The sequence below is a fragment of the Scylla paramamosain genome, chromosome 2, assembly GCF_035594125.1.
Source record: "Scylla paramamosain isolate STU-SP2022 chromosome 2, ASM3559412v1, whole genome shotgun sequence".
Lineage (NCBI taxonomy): Eukaryota > Metazoa > Arthropoda > Malacostraca > Decapoda > Portunidae > Scylla > Scylla paramamosain.
The window spans coordinates 39709317-39724226 of NC_087152.1; the positions used below are offsets into that span (position 1 = coordinate 39709317).

A 14910-nucleotide genomic window follows, 5' to 3' on the forward strand; every position below is an offset into this window, starting at 1 on the left:
CGGTTTTTTTAATCTTAGTAATTTTCTCAGGAAAATGTGAGAGCCCTTTCTGGCTTGAAAACTTCTACTGAAAATGAAGCCCGAAAGAGCCTGCCTGATGCTGTAACAAACAACAAATGAAGACGCTTTGTTTGTGTTCACTGGCGCACCCTGGCGTGGCTGGCGCTGTGGCAGCGAGGTGCTCACATCATACAGCGAGGGAATGACTGCCATGAACAGGAAATGTTGCGCAGAAGACTGCCTGGCAGTGTAGTTGTAGATGCGTAAGGGGTCGCTGGTAAGAGGTTATTAAATTAATGCATCTCTGAATGATCGGATTATTATTTGCTTTATACTCTTACCCGTGTGCGTTGCTCCTCATCCTCCATTCTTGCATTGCACCAATACTGCCAGTGTATCAGTTCCATAATATTATCATGAAGCGTACTGCCTAGGCATTAGGCCTTTACAGGTTTCATAAGAGTTCGAAGCTAGCAGTAACGCATTTCTCGGTCTTGTAAGATACAGAATGTTTTCTTTTTCTTTTCCTTTCCAATTTTCTCTCGATACTGGTGCAGACTCCATCTCTTTGCACTGCCTTGGCTACAGAGCACTAGCTTTCAGCCTTGCTTTTTTCTTACAAGTTTGATGGCGGGTTCCAGCCTGCTGCCAATTATGCCTTTCGGAAACAGAAAGGTTTTCATTTATCAAGCCCAGCATAGTGTTTCTCTGATCGGGGAGGGAGTGTTGGATATTATACGAGACATGCCATCACTCTTGCCGGCATGACAACAAGTGGCCTCAAACCTCGAAATACTTTTTCAACACATTCCTCTCTTTCTAGCTTTTTTCTAGCTTTTTTTCTTCATTTTAATTATTTAATCGTCTGAGCAACAAATAGCTTTCTACACTCATGAAACGCTTACACACTAAACAAAACGATCATGATTTTTAGACAAGAGGAACAAGAGCCCGCAGCGTCACCTGTCTTGACGGAGGTTTGGAGGAAATGACGCGGAGGGTGATGTGCCAGGGGACGACCAGAACCAACGGAGCTTGAAAAAGTACCAGACATGATTAAAAAAAAAAAAAAAAAGGAAAAAAAAAGGAAATAAAAAAATAAACTCGTGGTGAAATTAATAGCAACAACCTAAAAATAGTTCATTTCATAATAGTACACGAAAGAATACGAATTTCTTAACGGAATATAATAAAAAAAAAATCCTGTCGTGTAATCCCCTTTAAAAGGGTGCTGGATACACGGAAACTTGCCACTGCTGAAGGAAATAAAGTCTAATATGAAGTTTTGGTATTTTCACTGTGACGCGTCGCAGAAAAAAAAAAAAAGCAGCGAAATTTGTTTTATAACTTCGGCCAAGCCTAGACTCAATATCAAGTGAAAATTCCATGAAGTAAGGCGTCCTGGTGCTCCTCACAGTGTTACCACAACCCAGGGTCACGTGTTCCAGCACCCACCGCTCGGCCCCTCGCGTCACGGCCAATCAGAACACGCCTAAGACATCAGCCTTACCTCCCCCCGCCCTCCTTTTTTTTTTTTTTATTATGTTGCCTAGTCAATATTCAGCCGTGTTTTTTTTATCTTCTCTCTCTCTCTCTCTCTCTCTCTCTCTCTCTCTCTCTCTCTCTCTCTCTCTCTCTCTCTCTCTCTCTCTCTCTCTCATCATCTTAATCTTCTTCTTACTATTATTATTATTATTATTATTATTATTATTATTATTGTTATTATTATTATTATTATTATTATTATTATTATTACTACTACTACTACTACTACTACTTACTACTACTACTACTACTACTACTACTTACTACTACTACTACTACTACTACTACTACTACTACTACTACTACTACTACTACTACTATTATCACCACCACCACCACCACCACCACCAAGTAACCTTCACACTCGGCTGCTTGAGGAATGGAGGAGCGAGTGGGGAAGGGATGATTAATTAAAAACGTAGAATGTTATTGGATATCGTACAGCAACAACCAACCCACGTTTTCCGCCGCATTGCACACCGCCCGCCCCTCCCGTCCCCTTTCCTTTCCTTCGGCACTTCTTTACCCCTCGCGGAAAATAAGTAAGTTAGTACATTAACCCGCCTCCCTCAGCAGCTACTCTTTACCCCTCGCGGAAAATAATGAAGCAAGTAGATGAACAAATAAGTATCTGCAGGCTAATTCAGTTAGTGTTTTATTAAAGAGAGAAAATAAATATGTTGCATATGATTCAGTTAGCGTTCTGTTAATGAAAGGAAATAAAAATAAGAAAGTCCTGTATAACTTAATTACTGTTCAGTTGTTAAAGGAAAATAAACAAGTAGCAGATCATGCATTTAGTGTTTTGTTAATGAAAGAAAATAGATAAGTAGGTGCCGGATAACTCAATTATTGTTGTTAATAAAAATAAATAGATAAATGTGCTGCAGTTAATGAAAATATAATTATTGTTTTATTAACGAAAGGAAGTAAACTAACTTGTGCACATATTCGTGTTTTGATAGTAATAGAAATTAAATAAGCACGAAACACATGAATATGTTACTGGTCTATTAATGAAAGAAAGAAATAACTATGTGGCAGATCATTCAATTAATGTTAAAAAAAATCAGGATTATATGAGTACGCATTGCCAGTGTTAATAATTATTGTGTTTGGCTTCGATATGAAAAACTAATGAGGAACATGTAAGTACTTTTCTATTGCAGTTGAATATGTATTAATTTATCTTGATTGTTTCCTTTCGTAGTGAATTAATGGATGAGATTTATGTAATTGACTTTAATGTATAATTCGTAATTAGTAATTTGTTCAGGAATGGATGGCAAAATATTTCGCGTAGTCTCTCTCTCTCTCTCTCTCTCTCTCTCTCTCTCTCTCTCTCTCTCTCTCTCTCTCTCTCTCTCTCTCTCTCTCTCTCTCTCTCTCTCTCTCTCTCTCTCTCTCTGCAAAAAGTATTAGTTGCTAATGTTTGAAACAACACACAAAACAAAATTGAACTAGTGCCAGCTGCGGACGAGACACACACACACACACACACACACACACACACACACACACACACACACACGCCCTTATGCCTATATAATAGAGGACGTGACTGGTTGCGAGAGCCTGTATAGAAAAGCTAAAAATGTAGTTTTCTGAATTTTTCTGTATTTATTTATTTATGTATGTATGTATGTATGTATGTATGTATGTATGTATGTATTATTATTATTATTATTATTATGATCATTGTTGCTATTATTATTAATATTATAACCATCATCATCATCATTATCATCATCATCATCATCTTTATCATCATTATTTATTTATCTATTTACTTTTTAATCTTTGCATCAACGCCAGACTTTCGAATTGCCACAGTAGTGTTGGCGGCAGTGAGCAGCGTGGACGTGGGCGCTGCTTAATTCCCGATGTTTGTGACGAGAGCAGGAAGAATTCCTGCTCATCGCACAGCGTATCCGTGTGTGGAGATAAAGTGCACCCCGTCTCTCTCTCTCTCTCTCTCTCTCTCTCTCTCTCTCTCTCTCTCTCTCTCTCTCTGTGTGTGTGTGTGTGTGTGTGTGCAGCCTCCCTATCTGCAATGATCTTCTTGAGGCCTATTTTCTGCAGTGTACAGTGTTGCACGTTGTATTAAGAAGACCTGCCAGCTGTGAGCGGGAAGAGGCCCGCACCAGCACATTATTATTATTATTATTATTATTATTATTATTATTATTATTATTATTATTATTATTATTATTATTATTATTGTTATTATCATTATTATTATTATTATTATTATTATTATTATTATTATTATTATTATTATTATTATTATTATCACTAAGAGTAGTATCAGTAGCAGCAGCAGCACCATCAGCAGCAGCAACAGCATCAGCAGCAGCAGCAGCAGCAGCAGCAGTAGTAGTAGTAGTAGTAGTAGTAGTAGTAGTAAACTCTGGTAAACTCTGGAACTCCTTGCCTGCTTCTGTATTTCCACCTTCCTATGACTTGAATTCCTTCAAGAGGGAGGTTTCAAGACACTTATCCACCAATTTTTGACCACTGCTTTGACCCTTTTAAGGACTGGCATTTCAGTGGGCATTTTTTTATTAGATTTTTGTTGCCCTTGGCCAGTATCCTTCCTACATAAAAAAAAAAAAAAAAAAAAGTAGTAGTAGTAGTAGCGGCAACAACAGCACCAGCAGCAGCAGCAGCAGCGGTAACATCTACAGCATACAACAGCAGCAGTGTCAGCAGTAACAATATTCCTACATTGTTATAGAGGACTTCCGGTATCCCTGGAAGCACTGCAGCAGTATTCTGACACATTTGTGCTACAAAACCGCCATTACTAATCCATCTCTCTACCCATGGAAGCTAGTTTGCAGGTAAATGGTGCCTGAAATCACGTGAATCTAACTTGACTATTACTGTGGCTTTCATATGTTACCGTCGAGAAAATATTGCCTCGTTTCGGGCCGACAACCTGTTATTTAGCAGTCCATTTTTTATGCAGCCTGCTCTGCTCCTCTTCCTCCCTCCCTGTCTCCCTTCTTTCCTCTCACCTTTGCTTTACCCCATTTGTCTTTTTTTCTTTTCCTGCTTTTCACCCATGTCTTTTCCTTTACATTGCCTCACCTTTCCTTCCACCCAGCAATCATAAGGGTGTGATGGGAATCACTGCAGTACAAGGTGCAGTGTTCCCCCCTCCCACTCTTCACTTCTGGTTCTGACACAAAATTTTGCTTTCAAGTGAGCGTTCAGCATTATGATGTTCACGCAGCCTCAGGCTGCGTGAACCTAACCTCGTCTTTAACTCTTCGTTTTTATTCAAGAAGAGCATACTTGTCTTACCTGAAGTGTCTTGTTGAATCACTGTGGCGAAGGTTCCTGTTCGTCTCCCAGATTTGCTACGGGAATTCCAGTAATGCCTCGAGTTTTTAATTAGTAACAGATTTATCTGAATGGTCGCCTTAAGCGGGAGCTAGTATGGGCTGTGTCCCAGGCAGGACACTCAAATGTACACCTTGTTAAACCATGTTTTCTTTCCAAGGTTTACCACATGTCCGCCATTGTGTTTAACAGAACAGAAATATATGAAGGAAAACTATCACAATAAGAAAAGGAGAAAATTAAACTTTCCACTCAATAAAACAAGAAACAAAACACTGGGTGACAGAACCTTTTGGAAGATTCTTGTTACTCTTCTTCGCGATGAAAGGTACCTATCAATCTCCGCAGCAGCAGATCAAGGGAAAAGTGCACCGGATATCAAGACAAAATATTTTACTTAGAAGCTCAGCATGAAAGTTAACCTTATGGAGAAAGAAAAGTGAGCACATATTTACGATGATTACTAAGTTCAGACTGGTTAAAGAAAAATAGCCGAGGTTACTATCTTAGAATGATCATTGAAGACAGCAGTCATGTCACTCTGCGAAGCATTGGAGTGCAACACAATACACGCCAGCGGTGCATCAATATTAAAACCCTCCGGTCTGAAATTAAAATCTTATAATGATATATAGTTAGAGGAACTCATTCAAATGCAGATGCGTTCCGAGTGTCAGGGACAAAGGGGAATAGAAAAAAATTCTGAAGTATTAATTATATTCGTGCGTGTAACTTAAGCTTGAAGGACCATAAAGGTGATGTAGAAATCTAGAACTGAGATAGTACTGACCATGCATATAGATCTGAGCAAAGTTCAGCTTTAGAAAGAGAGGAGACAGGAACGGTGCTACCTTACTGAAGCGAAGGGGAAAAATCAAGAGAGAATTTTTCGTTATGTTTGTAGCGCAAGACTAGAAGCCGAAACAATTTGCAGACACACTCGAAGGCTGAAAATGCTGTCGCACTGGGATGTGCTGTGCAGCGCTTGATTAGCCATTGGAGGCAGGACGCGGCAAGACTTAACGGCTCTCATTTTGCTGTGTTATGCAGTCTAGAGAAGTCCAGACACTTGAGCTGATCTCATGTTATTGCCGTGCCTCTCTAGATGAAACGCTAAACATTACAAACACTTCAATCAAATTAATGTAATTTGCTCATGCACTGAGAAACTGCAGTGTTCAGTTTGAAACTAGCATTCAAACACTTCATTAATGATGAATAACTTTGTGATGGCATGTTCGCCGGAGTGCCACCGCGACTGTTACAGTGTAATGACCGGAAGCTACGTGGCGATCAGTCTGATCTACAGCGCGTCAGCAAACTCAGGGTGGAATTATGGAGCAGCTGAGAATCGCTCCCGCCACCTTCATGAGTGACCGTGATATCATTGCTCACCCAGGTGTTAAGTGTCCTCATTAGGTGAAGGTGAATTGCTGGATGCCTTAGTGTAGATATTACTACTGAAGTAATTTACTACTTGATTAGTGAAAGGCATCAGACGGTTTGCTGCCTCAGTTTAATATCAATATAAGATTAGCGAAACGATTTGCAAATGTCTTGGATTTGTTAGGGGAGACTTTTCAAGAAATCTGCCTGATTTTTCCGATGCCAAAGTTCTGAGGGAAATATTTAATGTACCTTAGCTGAATAAGTCGGAAGAAAAATCGAAGCAAAAGCAAATGAAATCGAAAAGAAGCTCATTGTATATCAATGTAGCTCACGAAATGGGAAGAGAATATCCGGAAACAAAAAGTGATTCTAAAGACACTTTTATTTCTTTTTCAGAGTTTTACTAATGAAATGTGCATGTTTCGAAAAAAAAAAGTGAATAACTTCATTATTATGCTATAGAATTTAACTGTTTTATTTCATTACTGGATTTGAAGCAGGTTTTTAGGTTTTGTACAATATCTGAAATATTTTTCAATAGATATTTAAAAATCAACGACAATGATAAACGAACGTCAAGTTTATTAATTTATATATCTTCTTTTTCTAACCCAGCATAAATTTAGCACACAAGTAACCGTAACCTTGCCAGAACTTACTAGCGGACTAACTATTGTATGTGAGCGAGGCCTCAAGACGCCAGCACGTCAGGAAGTACTAGTATTGCGTCATCCCGGGATTCACAGCACTCAACCATGAAAACGCACGATTGAAAACAACATTGGAGCTGGCTTGGGGAACGTGCTGGTTTGGAAAGATGTGCTTGATGAGGTTCCTATCTCTACACTGAAAGCTTCACAGTAACATCGAATATGTTGAATATCTTCAGGTCGCCTTTGTGGCATCAGTATCATCGTCACCATCAGTATGCTGATAAACTGTGTATTAATAGCATTCTGCAAAAGAGAGACATGTTGTGTGATTGGTAGGCGCTGAGCTTTGTTAACCTGTGAAGAACTTTAGTTTTGTTATAAGAAAAGGGAAAGGAATTGTCATGTATTATCCAGATTGCCACATTCCGTCAGTAATGAACACAATAAAACGTGAAGCAATTCCAACCACAGTGGTAAGCAGAGAAGAATATACCATCAACACGGACTCACAGGGCTGAGTTTACGGTGTGGCGGCAGGGGATACGAACCCACGCCTTGGAAGAGAACAAGAGAGAATTACTGATGAAGCACCGGAACGCGATAGCTTTGCCGGGACGCTTTTGGCAAAAACGAACGTATTCAAACACCAGATTAAGCTCAAGTCAGGTACACAGTCCATTTATATCTCTGCATGTTATAGACTCCCACATTTACAAATCGCTGCAGTAGATCAGCTGACAAATTAAATGCCTGCAGATGTTATTGAGTTCTTGGAACTTTCCATCCATTCCTGCATCAAAATCAGACTGTACTGTAAGACCAGTAATTAGCTACAGAGAACTTACCCTTGACAGACAATCACTGCCAGTGATAGCAAATTTTCTTAAAAGTCTCGGAACGGAGAACAAACTGTTCAGTACGTTTGACTTAAAATCAGCCTTCTGGCAAACAAAACTGGACGATGACTCACCAGGGCACTATAGAATTTAACGTATGCCTTTTGGATTAACCAACATTCCTCTAACATACATAAAATTAATGAATACATTTCTACATGGACTAACTGGAAACGCCGCTAGTGTATTTCTTGATGATATTCAAATTGATAAACAGAGAGTAAACTTTCCCAGACTAGCCTCGGAAGGCCTAAAGGTAAATTCAGAGAAATGCAGTTTCTTGCAAGACACCAAGTAGACAGAAATGGACTAAGAAAAGATCAGTCTATAGTATAGGCAGTTAGAAGATTACTCTGACATTGTACACCAATTAAGTTCGTTGTCAAATAAAAAGGCAACCTTCACTTGGAGACCAACTCAAAGCCAAGCGTCTGAAATTTTGAAAATTAACCCAACTAGTGCACCAATACTCATCTTCCCCAACTATAGCAAAGATTTTATTCGGTGTGCCGACGACTCTGAAAAAGGCATAGGAGGAATTTTGATGCAAGAGAGAAATTCACCTCCCAACCAATAGTTTATGCTTCTAGGTTATGCACAGCAGCAGAAAGGAACTACTCCATCACTGAGCGTCAAACACTCACACTTATCTATTGTTTAGGAGACCACCTAGATGGTATGTGAACTTACTGAATTAGGTATATATACCTAAAAAGAACGGCTCTATCACAGGTGTCAACAATTAGTTATCCAAAACAGAATGTATTTATGCTAAATTATTATATTTAGAAATTTTCAATAAATGGTTTTCTATCTGGAGGTTGCACAGTACACAAGGGCAACAATAAGATCAAACACGCCTGGCTCTTGGGTCCGAATTCTTAAATCTTTCGTTGTCTTATCTTGGCTAATTTTAACATTTACCACAAGTATGACTGAATAAACACACGCTGCTGAGATGTCTGTCATTAGTAAAAATTCCTGGATTATTGGAGCGATTAGGGAGGAATGACAGAAGGATAATAATTCAGGAGAGAGAGAGAGAGAGAGAGAGAGAGAGAGAGAGAGAGAGAGAGAGAGAGAGAGAGAGAGAGAGAGAGAGAGAGATCCCAGTGTTGATGCAAAACAAGTGAGGGCGACTGAAAAATTAAGCTGCACTACAAACAAACTGCGCCTCACGCATACCGAGCTGCGAGGCTAGTGCTAAGGGTGGATGGAGGGGACGAAAGGCTCCATTAGCGGCGGGAAGGGAAGCACTTACTCATACAACCGTATATTTCCCACCATTGTGATATTAAAGTGCCTATGATAATTCAGTGAAAGACCTGGGGATTTTCCATTTTGCCCAGCTTTCCTTAGACGGTTGCAGGTGTTTTTTTTATGACACTCTTTAATGGGTGTGTCATCTAATGGAGGAAAGGGTCGTTAAAAGCTTCCCTCGAGCAGTCATGTATCAGGAAGTAATGGAGAAGAAGGCCGAAATTCGAGTTGATTCCTGTGTTTATCTTCCAAGGTAATTAATGCCACACTTGTGCGTGCTTACTTAAAGCATTCCTCGTGAATTTCTGTTAACCTTTAGCGTTCCCTCTCCCCTCTACCAGCTTGTAATTAGTGGGTGGTATGCAGAGTGGGAAAGGTGAAGAAGCAGCAGGGATGAGTGAGTGAGAGGAAGCTGTATAAATGATGGTGGAACAGTAGATGTCGGCGTGTGGAGAATCGCGTGATGGAAATTATGATGGGGAAGTTACAAGTGGGGAAACAGTATTCGAATAGTAAGAAGTTTTTTTTTACATGAACTGAGATGAATACACTGTTGATATGAAAGATTTGCTGAAAAGAAACAAAGATAAAAAAAAAACAATAAAAACTAAATAAAAATCGAGTAAGACTAAGCCACAGAAGAAAAAGAGAACATAATGCACGTCAGTTGATCCTCCGAGTACAGCTAATAATCCGGATTCCAATGGAAGTGATCGGCTCTTGCCTGTCCTGTGCACACAGTGTCCGCGGCTACCGAGGCAGGGAGGGGGAGGCAGGGCAGAAGGACCATGGTGGTGGGAGTTCAGGGAGAGGGAAGGGGAAGAACAGAAACAGGGAGATATGACGGCAGGGTCAGGAAGGCAAGGGGGACAGGACCAGGGAGGCAGGCGGGGCAGAACAAGGGAGGAAGACAACCGCGTAGTCGTCCACTTAAGTTGACAGAGGACGCCTTTCTTCACTGGGCCAAGCAGATGCCGTGTAAGGTGATACTGTGCGTGTTGTTCCGTACGTAAATGAATGTCAAGTACACAGTCTACAAGTGAACATGTAAAATATCATTCGACAAGGGACAACTCACTAAGTACAAAGTTAATGAACCCGAAATCGCGACATAGCAAGCATGAGTAGCCACGGTGAAGTCATCAACCAAATTTCAAAAAGGAATAAGACTCTTGCTAGATATAAAGAAAATATCTAAAAAAAATTTTAAATGCTCACCTATGGATGACGTTTAATGATATATATATATATATATATATATATATATATATATATATATATATATATATATATATATATATATATATATATATATATATATATTTTTTTTTTTTTATGTGGGAGGGACACTGTCCAAGGGCAACAAAAATCTAATTAAAAAAAAAAAAAGCCCACTGAAATGTCAGTCACAGAAAAGGGTCCAAAGCAGTAGTCAAAAATTGAAGGATAAGTGTCTTGAAATCTCCCTCTTGAAGGAATTCAAATCATAGAAAGTGAAAATACAGAAACAGGAAGGGAGTTCCAGAGTTTACCAGAGAAAGGGATGAATGATTGAGAATACTGGTTAATTCTTGCATTAGAGAGGAGGACAGAATAGGAGTGAGAGAAAGAAGAAAGTCTTGTGCAGCGAGGCTGCGGGAGGAAGGGAGGCATGCAATTAGCAAGATCAGAAGAGCAGTTAGCATGAAAATAACGGTAGAATATATATATATATATATATATATATATATATATATATATATATATATATATATATATATATATATATATATATATATATATATATACACACACACACACACACACACACACACACACACATGCATGCCTTTGTGAAGTGATAATTTAGTGAACTTATAACTGAACATAAGTTTGGCTGCTTGAAGAAGTATTCGGAGATTACAAAAAAAAAAAAAAAGTGAGCATCTGTGAGCCAGCTTTTGTACTTATTTTGGAAAAATATAACAGAGGTACAAAAAAAATCGTTTCGTCATCCTTAATTAATAATGGCGATGTTTGTGAAGGTGCACCCACAACCTGTTGTGGTGCGCGGCGTGGTGCAGGGCTGGTGCTCGCCGACGTCTTAAAGAAAGCATATATTGCGCACACACACACACACACACACACACACACACACATGCACATACAGAGAGAGAGAGAGAGAGAGAGAGAGAGAGAGAGAGAGAGAGAGAGAGAGAGAGAGAGAGAGAGAGAGAGAGAGAGAGAGAGAGAGAGTGCACGTCATTCACTGCAAATATAACGTAATTAGATACGGCTTTTTATAACAAAGTGAAAATGGCCAGTGTGCATTAGTTTCTGAAAAGGAGATTAGTTTGACTATTTTCTAAGGTTTGAGTTTAATAGGATTTGCAGAATTACAAGCTCCTCTCTTTTAATTGGAATTCACCGAGCAGACGTGGAGTGAGCGGTGGATGTGCATGTCGGTGTGCTGGTCCCGTGCTGTTCTTGTTTGCCTTGCTGTGATGAACGGCCGCCTGTTGTTGGCCGGGACCTGAGTTGTGGCCTGGCCGGCACCCCCACCCAGAAAGCTGACCTTGCCACGTGTCCCTCCAAGTAACCCGTAACCGTGAGTCTCATTGATCTGGTCCCAAGAACTATGCTGAGGGGCGCCATGAGTGTGAGGACAATACCCCAGTGTTGCCTAACCCGACGCACCTTGATGACTGGAAGAACGCAATGAGCTTTTTTTTTCTTTATGTAACAGAAAACTCTGAACCAGGGCGACGAAAGTACCGTAAAAATAAAGAAAATAAATAGATAAACTCACTAAAGGTTTTAGTCCCCAAAGAGTGTTGTCAAAAGGGTTATCCAAAATTTGAATAAGTTTCTGGAAACCTTTCTCTTGAAACAGTTCAAGACAAAAACTGAAGAAAATATAGAAGCAGGCAGGGAGTTTCAGAGTTTACCAGTAAAAGGAATGAAAGATTGAGAATAGTGGATAACTCTTCCATTAGAGTGATGTGTGTTGACCGTGTGTCCTCGTTTATCTTAGAGGAAAGTGACGCTAACCTTGGAATAGCAAAAAGTATATAAATAAATAAATAAATAAATAAAAATAGATAAATAAATAAATAAATGAATAAATAGATAAATAAAGATAAAATAAATAAAACAAATAAATAAGATAATTAGATAAAAGCAAATACAATAGAATAAATAAATAACGCGTAACCAATGACTGTCATGTTTGTGTTCGTTGCTGCACCAAACGCTTCACTGCTCCTCGCTCCGGGACTCCAGAGTTGTTAATGGTGGCTGTTCTGTGAGTGGCATTTCGATTATGTACATTTTCTTTTTACAATATATATTTACTCAGGTCTCAGGGCTTACTGTACGGAAAATTCTCTCTCTCTCTCTCTCTCTCTCTCTCTCTCTCTCTCTCTCTCTCTCTCTCTCTCTCTCTCTCTCTCTCTCTCTCTCTCTCTCTCTCTAAGAAACCTTTTTCCTGAATCGTTGTCTTCTCATTTATTTTATTTTTTTCTTCTCCGTGAATGTTGCGGTAAGCAGGAAATGGTTTTTTTTTTATTTTCATTATTATTCATTTCATCATATCCATCACTCACCTAAATTTTCAAAACGACGTTATTTTCAATGTAGATGATTGCTTTAAGTTTCTCGGTATCTTTAATTGGTTATCAACGGGAACACCTTCCTTGTTATTGCGCACAGCGATGTACGAGTACGTCTCTCTTCTAATCAGCGTTTGCAACATGTCCAGGAAAATACAGTTGTGACCTGAACGACTGCCGTGTTACTGAGGCTTACTCGCCGTGAAGTTCTGTCAGACTCAATTTCGGAGACCCTATTGCTTCCAATTGCTGCCTAAATATACCCAGCATGGTATTTCAAAACACCAACTAGTTTATTTCTGTGCACGGAAACCTTCTTCAGATATTATGGTTTAATTTTCTAACTAAAGCCATCCACCAGTATAAGTGACCGATAACATGCAGCTGACTGAAAAGAAAATATTCTGGGAACTGCAGAGAGAGAGAGAGAGAGAGAGAGAGAGAGAGAGAGAGAGAGAGAGAGAGAAGGGGGAGGAATGTGTGTCTGTGTGTGTGTGTGTGTGTGTGCGCGTGCGTGCGTGTGTGTGTGTGTGTGTGTGTGTGTGTGTGTGTGTGTGTGTATCCCCTGCTCGCCTCCTGCAGGGTATCGTTTCCTAATCAAATCTGTCGGTCTGGCGTCTGGCCGGAAGTGGGTGGCGCGCTGTCACTTGCAGGAAATCAGTAAGAAATGGAACAATAATAACATATATCTACTTATTTGTTAGTACCTGCAATTCTCAGTTACTTGTGAATTCTCTTGATAGCTAAAAAATATCCACGTTACGGCTAATTACATCTGCATCCACAAGCATTGCAAATAAACATCCTTATCTGCATCTAAAAATACTGAAAAGTCGCCATTTGATCCACCTTTATTGTGATTGAATTCGTCAGATGTTCACGCCAGAGGGGGCAGAGAGGATGCTTTCTAGTCCTCCTAGCGTACCATCACGTGGAGCTTCATTCATCCTCTCTATATTCGTGTTTGTAGCAGTGGAATATTTTTCGCCTCTTCACTTGAAAATTCTATTGTTAAATATGACACCACGTAATCTAACTAACTTAACTCAGAGCGACATTTGACATTTAGTTGTGAAATATCGAGATTTTATTTTGCGCTTCGGCCGTTCCGCCTGTGTTCACCCAGATGACAATGTGTTTTTTTTTTTTTTTCAATTTGAATTTTTTCATTTAACCCTTTCACTGGTTAACATTTTTCCTTTAATCACGTACTTTTTTCTTTTTTAAGCTCTTCTTTGTGTTATTGTTTTGAATATTTCTGTAACCTGAAAAACGTCAATTAACTCATTCGCTCCTACACAAATATTCTCCTCTAATACCTGTCACTATTTTGGGCACTATTTTCGTGTAAGCTATTGTAAATATATGGTGTAAAAAAGACAAGATTAACTTACTGTATTCCCTCTTTTCTCTCTTGTATCTCCATGGAAACCGTTTTTACAGTGCTAGGAATGTTAAGGAAAGACGACCTTAACAGTGAAAGGCTTTTTTTTTTTTTTCTGGCTCTGTAACCAATCTTCTTATTGCTTTGAATGTCAACAAAGAACGACCGTGGAAGTGAAAATACTAAACCTTTTCTACAAGTTCACTTTAAAACCATTTCTTTTAATCCTCCTCTTTATTATTCAACAATTTGACTTCGTAAAATTCCTTCTAATGGTAAATCACTTACTCTCTTCGGCCTCGATCCTTTCGAGGCCTCGGATCATGACGTAAATCCTTCCCATGCGTCCTTGGTCACACCTGCACCCTTTGAATACTGTTGTTTCTTTCTGTTACATCCATCTTCACTGCTTGCTGGAACTGTGTTTGCCTTTCATCATCAACATCTATGAGTCCACTGCAGTGCAAACGCCACCCAAACCTTTCCCACTTATCTCTATCAGCTGTCCGTCTGTTCCGGGCCACCCATGCAAGACTCATCTCAGTATTCTAATCTTCCCATCTAATTTCAAGTCTGCCTTCCTTTCTTTTACCGTCCCTTCGTTGCCATTCTTTTATTCTAATTCCCAAGTGCTTACCTTCAGTCTGTCCCAAAGAAATATGGTGACCGCTCAAGTCCAGATTACTATCACTATATTTCTGAGTTTCCACTGCTTTTGAATCTTCCAGCATTAAGAATATTCCCAAACAGCTGAACGCTTTCTTTCTAGTCATTGCCTGTTATATGATTTCGTGAGGAATTGTTCCCTGACTATTTTATATCACGAATGGATCATCGCCACTTAG

At 39.4% G+C, this 14910-nt stretch overlaps 2 protein-coding genes across 8 annotated transcripts in view; one reads left to right on the top strand and one right to left on the bottom strand.

Annotated features, from left to right (window-relative positions):
• The window catches only part of LOC135114927 (uncharacterized), a 364637-nt gene that overhangs the window by 250447 nt on the left and 99280 nt on the right, over positions 1 to 14910 (top strand). Inside the window, exon 7 of one of the 7 annotated variants that reach the window (XM_064031269.1) lies at positions 11506 to 11890. The exons of 5 other annotated variants lie outside the window; for them this stretch is intronic. Coding sequence is in view for 1 of the 2 variants with exons in the window: in XM_064031208.1 (XP_063887278.1) it covers positions 11506 to 11607 (102 nt within the window). In the remaining variant the exon portion in view is untranslated. Of the gene's footprint in view, positions 1 to 11505; positions 11891 to 14910 lie in introns of those variants that run through there. One more of the 7 variants, XM_064031208.1, reaches the window with a different exon arrangement.
• Positions 1 to 14910, bottom strand: part of LOC135114921 (PDF receptor-like) — a 150739-nt gene that overhangs the window by 62798 nt on the left and 73031 nt on the right.